At 34.5% G+C, this 15,508-nt stretch overlaps 1 protein-coding gene across 2 annotated transcripts in view; it reads right to left on the reverse strand.

Moving 5' to 3' along the window:
- MNAT1 (MNAT1, CDK activating kinase assembly factor) overlaps positions 1–15,508 on the reverse strand; it is a 226,603-nt gene that overhangs the window by 126,730 nt on the left and 84,365 nt on the right. The window contains exons 6-7 of one of the 2 annotated variants that reach the window (XR_001918666.1): positions 10,905–11,030; positions 4,986–5,079 (exon numbers count right to left, since the gene is read on the reverse strand). Coding sequence is in view for 1 of the 2 variants with exons in the window: in XM_005685941.3 (XP_005685998.1) it covers positions 10,905–11,030 (126 nt within the window). In the remaining variant the exon portion in view is untranslated. The remainder of the gene's footprint in view (positions 1–4,985; positions 5,080–10,904; positions 11,031–15,508) is intronic. The other variant, XM_005685941.3, reaches the window with a different exon arrangement.

A 15,508-nucleotide genomic window follows, 5' to 3' on the forward strand; every position in this document is an offset into this window, starting at 1 on the left:
GTTCATAGAAGCTTTAATAACAGTCAAAAACTGCAAAAAGCTCAGGTAGTTGTCAACAACAGAACCACAAAACTGGTATATTCAAATGAACAGAATACTATATAGCAATAAAAGCTAATTCCTGATATACCAAAAACATGAATGAATCTCAAAATATTATGCTGCTACTTCAGCATATGACCATTTTACTATAAAAGGACTAGCCAGACCATTCCCCACATTAATTAAGCAACTAAAAAACTAAAAAAAATTATAAGAATCAATGGTTTTCAGAAATTAGAAATTGAGTATCAGTCAGTACAGGATTCTGATCCCCAAGGAAAAGGAAATGAAGAGATATCTGTATTTCTCTGGTGTACTACATAGAGGTAATTTCCAGGCCATGATGTGTGGAAGGGGAACTCAAACAAAGCTTGGGAGTCAAAGAAACTGAGAGCACACTTTAGGGCTGTCGAGGTAGCTGTAATTTAAAGGTTAGATTACCAGAAAAGAAAATGCTGCACACAGAGAGAAAACTCTAAAGCAGGGGTTGCAAACATTTTCTGTAAAGGGTAGACAAATTTTCTAGGTTTTGCAGGCTACATGCAGGCTACTTGATTCTGCCATTAAAACATGAAAGCAGACAAAGACAATACAGAAATGAATGAGTACGGCTATGTTCCAATGAAACGTAGTTACAGTAACAGGTGGTAGGTGGAACCTGGCCTGTGAGCTGTATATCTGCCCACCTCTGCTCTAGAGATCTACAGGATGTCCTTAACTTTTGCCTGGGTGATGTGCACATGAGTGTGAATTACTCAAGCTGAAGCTACAATACTTTGGCCACCTGATGCGAAGAGTCAACTCACTGCAAAAGACTCCAATGCAAGGAAAGGTTGAGGGCAGGAGGAGACGGGGACAACACAGGATGAGATGGTTGGATGGCATCTCTGACTCAATGGACATGATTTGGAGCAAACTCTGGAAGATAGTGAGGGACAGAGAAGCCTGGCCTGCTGCAGTCCATGGGGTCACAAAGAGTGGGATACAACTTAGCAACTGAACTACAACAAATAAAATAACTGGAAAGAAATAGCTCAAAAAATTCCCCAAACTCATAGGACCAGAACAGTTTAAATAAACTGTTTCAATAAACAAGGGAAAAAATAAACTTGTTTCAATAAACAAGGGAAAAAAGCCTCTCAATACATGCGACATCACATACAGAGCCTTCAAAACAGTGTAACTTCAAAGTAGAGCTAAATTAGCCTAATATTTACATCTCTTCTTAGACCCTGGTGGGCTTCCCTGGTGGCTCAGACGGTAAAGCGTCTGCCTGCAATGCAGGAGACCCGGGTTCGATTCCTGGGTCAGGAAGATCCCCTGGAGAAGGAAATGGCAATCCACTCCAGCACTCTTGCCTGGAAAATCCCATGGATGGAGGAGCCTGATAGGCTACAGTCCATGGGGTCGCAGAGAGTCAGACACGACTGAGTGACTTCACTTTCACTTTCACTTGATAGACCCTGCTGCTAAGTCGCTTCAGTGGTGCCTGACTCTGTGTGACCCCAGAGAAGGCAGCCCACTAGGCTCCCCCGTCCCTGGGATTCTCCAGGCAAGAACACGCAATGCTTAAAAGAAATCCATGCAAGGATCTAACAGACTGCAGGTAACTTAACTACAACCCCAAAGTCTGAAAATATATAATGAAATGTCATAAATTACCAGGTATTCAAAAACAAGGCAGAAATACATAACCCACACCAGGAAGGGAAAAACTGTCAATAGAAGCAGATTGAGAAATGACAGGATGGAATTTTCAGACAAGGACATTAAAACTAAGTTCTTAAGAAGTGAATAAATTAATGCTTACAGAGGTTAAGAGATCCGCCCAAGGTCATACAGTTAATATGTATGTAGTAGAGAAGTCATAATTCAAGCCCCTTATAATAATATCAACACAAAACTTTTAAAATAATTCTAAAATATTCAATAAAATTAATTCAATAAAAATATTTTAATAAAATTCAAATTTATAATTTTGATTATAGTGGCTGTTCATTTTATAAAAATATTTAATTAGGTCACTTTAAGGTACTCACTACAGTATTATCTTAAGTTATAAGAATCTACATTTCCTTTAAAATGATGATATTAACCAAACTTTTATTTTACATATAACTCTTCACAGATTTCTATAATTAAAATTAGAACATACTACAATTTTATTGAAATAACACAAAATACCTGGAGACATTTAAATGCTAAAAGAAAGTAATCACCTCATATCTAATTATAAGACATAATTATCTATGATTTTCATAAATGTGTAAAAATTGCTAAGACCATTTTTAATGTTAATTTGGCTTACATTTCAAAACACATTTGTAGACAAAATCATTAACTCTAGTATTATTTGCATTTTCACATGACTTCTTTGGTTTCTACACTCTGAGTTGCCAGAAAAGTGGAAATTATTTGTTAAGAATAGATTTAGTTCTATTTGGTCATTTTATTTTTTGTTTTTCAAGCAAACTGGTAATATGCTTAAGCTATCCAGCACAATTACAGCTAGAACATAACTGACTACTCAGTAAAATTTTTATTTTATTTCAGATATAACTGGATATCAATTTTCTATAAATAAATGTTAACAATGAGTTCAGTCTTTAAATGAGTTCGAATAATAAGCAATCCTTGATGAAAACAACTAAATTCTATTTGTTGAAATCAGAAAAGCGAATTTATATCACAAATGAGCTCCCTTCTGGCTTACCCACAAATAACATAAAATAAAAATTTTAAACTTCAAGGTTAAAATACTCAAACTGCTTTTACTTCTGACAACAAATGACATGCTCCCCTATATTGCCCCCCACTAATTGACAAAAAAGGAACAAAAGCTATACTTAAAAACAATTCTTAGGTTGTTCTTGTGACTCAGTTTATTTCCCGTTTGCACACAAAAGTGTAGCAAAGTATAAAACACCATCACGTCTAAAGAAGTGCCAGATTCCCAGCCTTAGATTCTGGTTTCTAATTTTACAACATGATAGAGGTGTCTTTCTTTGCTTTCAAAAGACTAAGACTTAGTACTTAAATCTGTAGATATGCTATATGGATATTTAATGATACAAGCTGGTAATAAATGGGAAGGAAAAACTATTACTTTGAGATCTCTTCACTGCCTCAAACAGGAATGATGTAATAATGGTAACCACATCTACTCTTTAGGGGAAAATAGAATTATTTGTAAAATAAAAAAGAAACAGAAGTACTAAAATTATATTGTTGGAATTTGAACCAATTAGCTTAAAATAACTTGCCTAGAGAATCCCAGGGACGGGGGAGCCTGGTGGGCTGCCGTCTATGGGGTCACACAGAGTCAGACACTACTGAAGCGACTTAGCAGCAGCAGCAGCAGCAGCAACTAGCAAACGACTGAGAAACAAAATTACAATTCCTACTTTAGGAGTGCAAAGAACTATCTCCACAGAGAAGACAAAATAAATACAAATTACAGTTTCTCCTATTCATATATAAAACAGTGACTAAGTGGAACTCTCTTAGATATTCAAGTTACAAATTATACATAAATAATTCTTCTAATACTCTACCCCAACATGTTCCACTCACTGAGAGTTTAAATTCTAGGAAATAAAATTCAAAAAATCCAACCACTTTGTGAACACTCCTAACCAAAACATATTCAATCTCAACTCTACATATTTCAATACATAATAATTAAATCCTCATTTCATACTAATTATTTTATGCCAATTTTTAACCCTTCATATTTCTCTAGGTTTACTAAATAAATAAATCCTGTCTTCTCAGTCACACGGCAAAGGCTTTATTTCCAAAAACCTTAATTACATTTATATGTCTTCCTTGGACCCCCTCCAAGTTCAGCAAATCTGACTTCGTTTGTTGTCTTGTGTTTGACTTTTCTTTAATTACAGTAGCTCAGGAAAAGAAAAGGTCATTGCTCTGACTCCTGTCCCTTAGGTACAATCAGTCCGCTACAAGAAGCAATAGCTGAAATCCTAGCTATCCTCAAATGAGGAAGAATTTATGTTTTGTATTTTGAGCATTTTCATTAATTAAATAAGATACAAAAGAAATAGAATGAGTTTCAGTGCCATCTTTTATACGTGATCTAACCTCTCTGAGACTCAGTTTGCAGATCTGCAAAAATAGAAATATCATCTATCTCATGGAGATATAAAAACAAAAACATGCTACTTTTTATTAAAAGAAAACTATCACAGGTCATAAAGTCTTAAGCAATGTTGGGATCCTTGCCAACGTCTGTTCAATGAAATCAACTCCTGGGATATAGGCGCTCAATAAATATTACTTTCACCCTGCATTTTAGGAATGATTCTACCAAAAAGTGCAAACTCTTAACTTCATAAACATTTAGATTTTCATCTATATTACATATCAATCTCCACATTCAGTAATATAATCAATCCACATAAAAACTTTCGTTTAAAATTTTCACCATGTCCTTGAGCCGAATGCCAAATTTTGCTAAATAATAAGCAGTAATAATAAGTATTCCATCACATACTTAAGTTATTCTAATCTCAAAAAGCATTAAAGTAACCTCCCTCCCACCATACAAAAAAAAACAACCAATTTCAGATGGATAATACAAAATTAAACAACAGAGTTCAAGGGGATGACCCAGAGAGATGTTGTGGGGAGGGAGGTGGGAGGGGGGTTCATGTTTGGGAACGCATGTAAGAATTAAAGATTTTAAAATTTAAAAAAAAATAAATAAATAAACAACAGAGTTCAAAACAAACCCTTGTGTGGAAAAACAATACAAAGTGACAAAACTTATTTAAAATACATGACTAACAGATCCACAACATAAAAAGAACTTAGACATATGAGCAAGAGACGTGTATTTCAAAAAATAGGAGAGTCAATGCTCAATCTCATTAGTGATCAGTGAAATAAAGTATAGATTAAAATCACAAAGCATAAATACTCACCAGAATGATTACAGTGGAAAAAACAGAAAGGCACAAGTGTTGGTAGAAGTACGATTGGTAAAAGCCACTTTGGAAAATGTTTTGGCAGTATCTCCTAAAATTAACATACATAATCACCATGACCAAGTAATTCTACTCTTAGGTGAATAGCCACCAAGAAATGTCTGTACATGTGCACGGGGAAATATATATAAAAATGTTAGCATAATGTATAATACTGAAACTCAAAACAACCTAAACATCCTTCAACAGTAGAATGGATACAGTATAGTCCTCCTATGAAACATTACCCAGCAATGAAAAGTGGAAAAAAAAAAAAAAAAACCTACATCTATATACAAAAACATGGATGAATCCCACAAATATAAGATGGACAAGCAAAACATTAATCAGGTTAAGGCATACATGCTTAGATGTTAAAGTTATTTAAAAGAGCTAGATAGGGACTGCCATAGAAGACAAGAGTACCTGTTTTGGGGGAAAGGTGTGGGGGGCAGGCTAGATGTAAGAAGTCATGAGGAGGACTCCAAGAGCATTTAGAATACTGTTTTCTTTTAGCCATGTGATGGTTACACAGATATTCACTTTGTAATAATTCACTAAGCTATATGGTTTGGTTCTGTGCACTTCTGTATATCTGCATTACATTTCACCAAACAAAAGGTTGTAAAAAAGAGAGGAAGGGAAGAAGAAAGAAAATAAATAACAAGGTCACAACACTATCTGGAAAGATATCTAATATATTAAGCTAAATACTAAGGTCAAATGAAATGTAAGCACACAAAAAGGTACTCAACAACATGTCATCAGGGAAATGCAAATTAAAAACCATGAGATACCACTATACACCTGTTTAGAATGCCTAAAATACTAAAATTCTTAATGCTGAGGATGCACAGCAACTGGATACTCAGTGTTGACAGGAATGCAAACTGACACAGGCACTTTAAAAAACAGTTTGGAAATTTTCTACAAAGCTAAATATGTCTTTCTCATATATAAATCATCAATCTCCTTCTTAGTAGTATTTACCCACAACAAATTAAAACTTACCTACACAACTGTAAGCAAATACTTACAGCAGTCTGGTTGATAATCATAACTAAGGAAACAACTCGCATGAAAGAATTTTGAGGAGTGATGGAACTGCTCTACATTATGATTTTACGATCGCTATACTGTTCTGCATCTGGCAAGATCCTATACATCACAAAGAATGACCTTTGTTGTATGTAAAATTAAAAAATAAATTGCAAAAAACTGTAGAACAAAATACTATGGTCAAAGCACTGCCACAGATTTCCAGGATATCAATATGCCAAATTTATCATAAAATTCCCCAAAATTCAAGAATCCTAAAAATATATATTACTTAATTATATAATGTAAAGAGATTATAATTCACTTAGACATTTAAATTATAATAACAACAAAAAGCATTACTTGTAAAATGACTGTTGCACTTGGTTTAGTATTTTATATACATATTTTAATCATCCAAATAATCATAGTGAAGTCGCTCAGTCGTGTCTGACTCTTTGCGACCCCATGGACTGTAGCCTACCAACCTCCTCAGTCAATGGAATTTTCCAGGCAAGAGTACTAAAGTGGGTTGCCATTTCCTTCTCCAGGGGATCTTCCCAACCCAGGGATCGAACTCAGATCTACTACATTGCAGGCAGATGCTTTATCCTCTGAGCTACCAGGGAAGCCCCCCTACATTATGTAAAGATACGCTCAAACTTCCTACATTTGTAAGCTTAAAATAGATCAAGAATATTTTCTATTTTTCAGGTGCCCACATAACCACAATTATACAAAACAAAAGTTAAAATATACAACTTCTGTCCTCAAGGTGTTTATAAATCTTATTAGCTGGCAAACATATGACAAACAAAGTAGGCAATTTTAAAACTCAAAAACAATAGCTGAGTAGTAGAAACATGGTTAGTGTGAGTACCTTATACTAACAAAATAATTCTAATTGCTTCCTCCCATCCCTTGTATCATCACTGTCATTCATTTCACTTATATATAAAGACGTGTGTGAATAAGTATACATGTGTATATACACATATACAAACATAAGCAAACATAGTCAAACAGTGTTACTATTATTTTAAACTGTTATCTGTTAGAGCAATTAAGCACAAGAAAAATAAAAGTTTTATTTTATCTTCATTCTTTTCTTCTGCAATGCTTTTTCTTCTGGATTTCTCATCTATAGCATCTTCCTGGCCCCTAAAGAACCTTTTTTAACATTTCTTGCAAAAATGATCCACTGGCAAAAAATTCTCTATTTTTCTCTGATGATCTTTATTTCTCCTTTACTTTTAAAGTATAATTTTACACAGTACATTATTCTAGGCTGGTGGCTTTTTTCTCTCAATACCTTAAATATTTTATTCCACTCTCTTGTTTGCATGATTTCTGAGGAAAAGCCAGATATATCTTTGCTCCTCTACAGGAGGAGCTTCCTCAGGAGTTTTTTTTCCCTTTATCTTCAATTTTCTATAATTTGAAAATCATATCCCTAGGTATAAGGATTTTTTTTTTTTCCCATTTATCCTACTTGATGTTCTCTGAGTTCTCTGGGTCTTTGGTTTGGTATCTGATGTTGATTTAGGAAAATTCTCAGTTGTTATAGTTTCAAATATGTCTTCGGTTCCTCTCTCTCTTCTCTGGTATTGCCAGAATGCTTGTGTTGTACCTTTTGTCGTCAACCTACAGTCCTTGCAATATTCTGTTCTGGGCTTTTATTCCCCCTGGGCATTTTCTCTTTGGTTTCCAGTTTTCAAGAATTCTACTGATATATCCTCTTGCTCAAAGACTCTTTCCTCATGCATGTCCAATCTACTAAGAAGCCATCAAAAGCACTCTTTACTTCTGTTAGAGTTTCTTTTTTCTCTAGCATTTATTTTCAGTTCTTTCTTAGAATTTCCATCTCTCTGCTTATATTGCCCACCTGTTCTTGCATGTTATCTACTTTATCCATTAGCACTCTTAGCATATTAATCACAGTTGTTTCAAATTCCCAGTCTGATAATTCCAACTCCCCTGTCATATCTAATTCTCATGCTTGCTCTGTCTCTTCCAACTGTGTCTTCTGCCTTTTAGTGTATCTTGCAATATTTTTTTTCCTTGACAGTCAGACATGACACACTGGGTAAAACAAACTGTTGTAAACAGGTCTTTAGATATGTAAAGCATCAGTGAAAAAGTTGGCTTAAAGCTCAACATTCAGAAAACTAAGATAATGGCATCCGGTCCCGGTTTGCTCCTTGGAAGAAAAGCTATGACAAACCTAGTCGGCATATTAAAAAGCAGAGACATTACTTTACCAACAAAGGTCCATCTAGTCAAGGCTATAGTTTTTCCAGTAGTCATGTATGGATGTAAAAGTTGGACCACAAAGAAAGTTGAGCGCTGAAGAACTGATGCTTTTGAACTGTGGTGTTGGAGAAGACTTGAGAGTCCCTTGGACTGCAAGGAGATCCAACTAGTTCATTCTAAAGGAAATCAGTCCTGAATATTCACTGGAAGGACTGATGCTGAAGCTGAAACTCTGGCCACCTGATGCGAAGAACGCACTCATTGGAAAAGACCCTGATGATGGGAAAGATTGAAGGCAGGAGCAGAAGGGACGACAGAGGATGAGATGGTTGGATGGCATTACTGACTCAATGAACATGAGTTTGAGCAGGCTCCAGGAGATGGTGAATAGACAGGGAGGCCTGGCATGCTGCAGTCCATGGGGTCGCAAAGCACTGGACACAACTGAGCGACTCTGCATTCAGATGCTTGCATCTTTCCTTTTCTCCTTTGTTTTCCGTTTCTCTTCTTTTCACAGCTATTTGTAAGGCCTCTCCAGACAGCCATTTTGCTTTCTTGCATTTCTTTTCCATGGGGATGGTCTTGATCCCTGTCTCCTGTACAATGTCACGAATATGCAGATGACATCACCTCTATGGCAGAAAGTGAAGAGGAACTAAAAAGCCTCTTGATGAAAGTGAAAGAGGAGAGTGAAAAAGTTGGCTTAAAGGTCAACATTCAGAAAACGAAGATCATGGCATCTGGACCCATCACTTCATGGCAAATAGATGGGGAAACAGTGGAAACTGTCAGATTTTATTTTCAGGGGCTCCAAAATCACTGCAGATGATGACTGCAGCCATGAAATTAAAAGACACTTACTCCTTGGAAGGAAAGTTATGACCAACCTAGACAGCATATTAAAAAGGAGAGACATTGCTTTGCCAACAAAGGTCCATCTAGTCAAGGGGTTTTTGGTTTTTGGTTTATGGTTTTTGCAGTGGTCATGTATGGACGTGAGTTGGACTGTGAAGAAAGCTGAGCACTGAAGAACTGACGCTTTTGAACTGTGGTGTTGGAGAAGGCTCTTGAGAGGCCCTTGGACTGCAAGGAGATCCAACCAGTCCATTCTAAAGGAGATCAACCCTGGGTGTTCTTTGGAAGGAATGATGCTAAAGCTAAAACTGCAGTACTTTGGCCACCTCATGCAGAGTTGACTCATTGGAAAAGACTCTGATGCTGGGAGGGATGGGGGACAGGAGGAGAAGGGGACAACAGAAGATGAGATGGCTGGATGGCATCACTGACTCAACGGATGTGAGTCTGAGTGAACTCCGGGAGTTGGTGATAGACAGGGAGGCCAGGCATGCTGCAATTCACGGGGTCGCAAAGAGTCGGACGGACACGGCTGAGCGACTGAACTGAACTGAGCGACTGAACTGAACTGACAGTATCAAGGATGATAGATCCTAGTCCTATAATAAGGTCTCAGTCTTTTAGAAAGCCTATGATTCTGGACTGTGAACGTCACACACACTTCTCGATCTCCCTGCCATCAGGTGGGACAGGATGGTTAGAGTGAACTGAAGTTGTATATTTCCCTTCTTCAACATTTAAGACTGGAGCAGTTATAGTTGGGTATTTCCCTTCACCCGCATCAGTTCAGTTCAGTTCAGTTCAGTCGCTCAGTCATGTCTGACTCTGCAACCCCATGAATTGCAGCACGCCACGCCTCCTTGTCCATTACCATTTCCTTGAGTTCACTCAAACTCACGTCCATTGAGTCGATGATGCCATCCTGCTAGGCTCTGATAAAACTCAGTTAGACTCTGGTAAAATAGTTTATCCTAGAGGGCAAATCTTGTTAGGAAGAACAGAATGTTCTGGCACATCTTAAAATGGTTCCCCTCTTTTCCTTCATCTGTCAAAAGCATGAGGGGATTTTTCTGATATACACTGAGAGAATCTGGTTGAGACACAACAGGTAAGACTCACAAAAAGTGTGGGGCCTCTGATGATTCATTTCCCCTGGAGTTTTTAACTCTTACAGTTGCCCATACTGAGCCTTCAGTAATTTGTGAACCAACTCAGGTTTCCCTACACCAGCACTGGTTCCCAGCAAGGCTGCTGTTCTGGAGAGCTGTGATTCACTGCAGTCTCTATTAGTCTCTTCAATTTTAAGGGTAGTGGCTTGCTTTGTGACCTCTCTGTACTGAAAAAAAAATGTTGATTTTTCAGTGGGTTTTAAGTTTTATTTGTTGTCAGGTTCGAATGGCAATTTCCAAGCTTCTCACATGCCATACCAGAAACCAGAAGTCCACATTTTAAGAAATGTTTTTCTATACCACAAGCTTAAAAACTTACACAGAGTAATAAAACACATGCAAATTCAATATCATATAGAACAAAACTGTGTCGCATAGTCTGTAAATTACTATTTTTCACTTTCTTCTTATACTGCATGTATTTTTATTTCTAGTCATGTAGCCTAGATCAGATACATCTTAAATAGTTGAATCTTCCAGTTTATCTGTAAAAATCAATATAAAGTTATAAAGTATAATACTTGACATATATGTTCCTAATAAACAATAAAATACTGCTTACCATTTTGATGCCTGTGGAAAATGTCCCTGGTTTTACAGGTTTAGGTTTTTCAATTTGCATTTCCAGTTGGGTAGATCTATCTTTATGCTGAGCCAGAAGTAGAGCAACGGGGAGATCAGAACTCTCCTGTAAGAGAAGTTAAAGAGCAGTGTGAAAGTTAAAAAGAAAAAACTAAAGAGCAACCAGTCTTTTATTTTAAATTATGCCTTTCCATAAGCACTTGATGTCAACCTAAATATTCACTTTATGGAGAACACTTTACAAAAAACTTTAACATTCCATAATAAGAAAAGGCTGTTTTAGACTCATAAATCAAAATAACCTACAAAAATGGATTTTTATAAAATCCACATTAAAGACAATATAATAGGGTCTTATTTCATCTAGTGAAACCAACCATATATTTATTAAAATAAAAAAAATTAGAAGCTAATCACAAAGAGAGTAGTACAAAGTACTATAACCTAGATCAGATGTTTATCTAAGACACATTCTTTTAACCAGTGAATTCAGACTGGCTTGAAATTGTTTCCCATTAGATTTCACCTGAGGCCGTTTGGAAATGATCCTTGTTCTGTTTTCTGTACAATGGAATGATTGTTAAGTACAACCAAAAGTACATTTATTTTCTCCTTTATTACTCACTTTTATAAATTAAGTCTAAATTTTTTAATTAGCAAAATAATAGTAAACATTTTTAATATCTTATATTGATACTAAAACAGGGCCACTATCTATACAAATCTGCATACACACATATTAATAACATCATCAAATAACTAACTCTTATACATAAACTGTTATTTATCCTATTTAAAATGAAGTCTTCTTACATGTTTAAAGTGCTACACAGCTAAGATCTAAACTAAATGTATCCAAGGCATTTTCCCTTCTGAGATGTCAGTTAAATAAGAACACAGAAACACATGCAGAAAGAAACCAGGAAGGAAGATCATACACAAAGAGACACACTGCCCTCTATATCAGTAAACAGAAAGAAAGGTACAAATACATTTCTATCTCCTATACCAAGGTGACCTATGAAAATAAAGTCATCAAATGGTCTAACAGATTTTTAAAATAGTAACTACCCAGAGTTTAATCCTGAAAAAACTGTTGTTAAACATTCTATAATATAAAAGTGAAGATATAGTAGAACCTATTTTCTTTCCAAATCCAACAACTTAATATTTTGGGGCACAAATATGGCTAACGAATATATTTAAAAGACTTGTTTAAAGGTTATAGCACAGAAGAAATTCAAATAATAAGCCAATTATTTCAACAGCATCATCCTAGAATAAATCTGTTTTTCAAAACTTTGCAACAGAAGTGGTTTGCAAAAGCAAATGTTTTAAAGGTGAAAACTTTCAAAAGTAAATGGAAAAACATAAATTTTATTTATAATGCAGAAATTTATTAAACAGCAAAATTCTTGAGACTTGGTTTTAGCAATAATGGAGGAGAATGAATAAAATTCTAGAAGAATATACTTGAATACCTCTCATATATTCTACAACAAAGCATTAGTAATACATTAATCATAGTATTAGGACTTTCCTGGTGGCTTGGAAAGTATGGCATTACTGTGAATTCCTGCAGCTATTTGAGATTTCCACTAGGAATTTTGTAATAAAATGTCAACTTAAAGGACATTTTAAATGGGCAGTGGCCCAAAGTATCTTTTAAAATCTCTTACTATCTTTTCACATGTAAAAACTAACAGAAGAAAAATAAATTTTCTTGGCTAAAAAGCTAAATCATTGCTTCCTAATTAATACTCTAAGTGAATTCAAATTCCATTCCTAGTACTTACTCTAAAAAGTAAAAGTTCTTACATAAAAGCAAAACAATATGTGCACTTCAAAAAAAGTTGCTAATCAACACTATGCCTGTTTTAATTCTGGTTTCACTTTCCTATAAAAGAACCAGAATATTAAAATATATTGGTAAAACAGCTGAAATTTAATAAAAATAAGTATTCTAGAAATCTAAAACTAATTTTGATACAAAGGCAATATAATTTACTTCAAATCTGCTAATACTCTACTTTAGCAATCAAAACTTTGGAATCTGAAAATCTTATAAATGTTAAGAAAGAAATAAGTAGGAGTTTGCACATCAACAAAATCTATAGAGTAAAATAAATTATGGGAAACATACATGCTCTTAGGAATACAGAGAATGCAGATTCAGCCTCTCAAGTTATTGGGTTGGCCAAAAAGTTTGTTTGGGCTCTCCTGCAGTATCTTATGGAAAAACCCAAATGAACTTTTTGGCCAACCCAATATTTCATTCTTAGCTTTCCATTTTTACCCTGAAAGGTTCCCTAAGCTATTTAATAGCCTGAAGGTACAATGCTCAATATTTAAAGAAATTCTAATTAAGACTACCTGTAATACTTATTAAAAGCTTTATAATGACCATTTTGAAAGATTATTTTAACTGACTTTGAGCAAGCCATCTGGCAAACAATATTCTAATAAAAATGAGCTACTGCATTTGACAATATTAGCCCTAGCAAAATTTAAGACATAATCTGAAGAGAATTTTCTAACAGGAATATAAAAATATTTAATAAGTCAGGACCTGTTTAAAAATCTTTTTTCAAATAGCTTTTAGGAAAAAAAAAAAAAAACACCTGAATTTACAGTTAGGATTAAATAAATGAACTTTTTAGGCAACATTTTAAGTCATAAAGATTAAGACCATAACATTAAAATTTTGTCACACAGAGTATAATGTAATGCCAATACTTTTTTAAAAGGTTAAAAAGTGACTTTTAGCATAAGGACCAAAAACAGGAGAAGAAAAACTAATAAGGAGTACTTGTACTAGTTGTCTAAATTAGATCCAGAGAATCATTTTAAGATTTAAGCTACTAGATGTATTTATAATGCAGTCTTTCTAAATAAAATTTAACATATGAACATACATAGAAAAAATACAATGCATTCTTTTACATACTTAATAAAATTCAGGAAAATAAAAGAAAGTTAATGAATTCTTTCAGTCAGTCAACAAGGATGAAATGGATGTTAACATTTTAACAAAAATATTTTAATAAATATTAAAAAATTAAAGTAACAATCTTTAAAAATAAATTTGAAAATGAAAACCAGAAATTCAAATTGAATTGGTATTCAAACCAATCTGTTGTAATTAATTGTTCTAATGAATACAGTAAATTGTTAAAGATTATTTAACCACTATGTTACATGATCTAAATAGTGAGGAAAGTATGCACAGTAATGACTTGCAGGTGAGGAAAACAGGAAGGGGAGGGCAGTGCTTAACAAAAACCAATATTAACTCCAGATTATACACGATGTACAGCACTGGCAGCTGCAGCTCAAAAGCCAAAAACAGCTCAATGAGGCACCAAAATTTCATGCTAAAAGACTAAAGATAAAAAGAATATACAAAGATAATTGCTGTGTAAAACTAGCTAATCTCAAAATTAAAACTAAAAATTCTTAATAATAAATGGAACATTTTTAGAAAGTTAGAATCTGTATTTGTCTTAAATCTAAGTTCAGTATTTGGAATTAATGTATAGAGGAAAGCATTAATAATGTACAAAGGAAAGAAAATCATGTTCCTCTTTATATAAAATGATGAGAAAGAACATTTCAAAAAAAAACCTGTAACAAGAAGCTTTATGAATTCATTCTTTAAAGTTTTTAATGTCCCACAGGCGACATGTCCACAAAAAATGTAAAACACAATATGTATCATTTCAAGTGTTAAAGCCACAACTTCCACTTAATAGTTTCAAAAAAATTAATGGAAGTTACTAACAACAACAAAAAAATCTTCCATGCTATACATTGCTATTTTCATTTTTTTGCTTTGGGCTACACTGTGTGGTTTGTGGGATCTCAGTTCCTGATCAGGGACTGAACCGGGGCTATGACACTCAAAGTGCCGAATCCTAACCATTTAGACCACCAGGGAATTCCTTGTCCTCATTTTTAGAACCAAATTTATGCACCACTCATACAAAGCAGATAGGGTTTATGATAAGCATTTACTGTCTAAGCTTCAATAAAGGTCCTTACTTTCTCACCTACTTCTAATTTATTAGGTTGGTGCAAAACAGTTTTACACTGTTGAATTTGTTGTCTAATACTGGAATACATCTTTAAATAAATTTAGTTAGTTATACATCATTTTAATGTGCATTTCTCACTTTATATTTTTTGTTAATCACATTACTTGCTGTTTATTTTATATTTATTTTAGTCTACAGAAACGACATTAGACAAAAAGAAAATTTGAGCAACTTTTTTTATTTTAGTTCAAAATGGGTTGTAAAGCAGCAGAGACAACTTGCAACATTAACAACGCATCTGACCCAGGAACTGCTAACAAATATACAGTGTAGTGGTGGTTCAAGAAGTTTTGCAAAGGAGAGGAGAGACTTGAAGATGAGGAGTACAGTGGCCAGCTATCAGAAGTTAAGTGGCCAGCTATCAGAAGTTAACAATAACCAAGAGCATCATCAAAGCTGATCCTCTTATAACTACATGAGACGTTGCCAAAGAACTCAATGTTGACCATGCTATGGTTGTTCAGCATTTGAAGCAATTTGGAAAGGTGAA

The sequence above is a fragment of the Capra hircus genome, chromosome 10, assembly GCF_001704415.2.
Source record: "Capra hircus breed San Clemente chromosome 10, ASM170441v1, whole genome shotgun sequence".
Lineage (NCBI taxonomy): Eukaryota > Metazoa > Chordata > Mammalia > Artiodactyla > Bovidae > Capra > Capra hircus.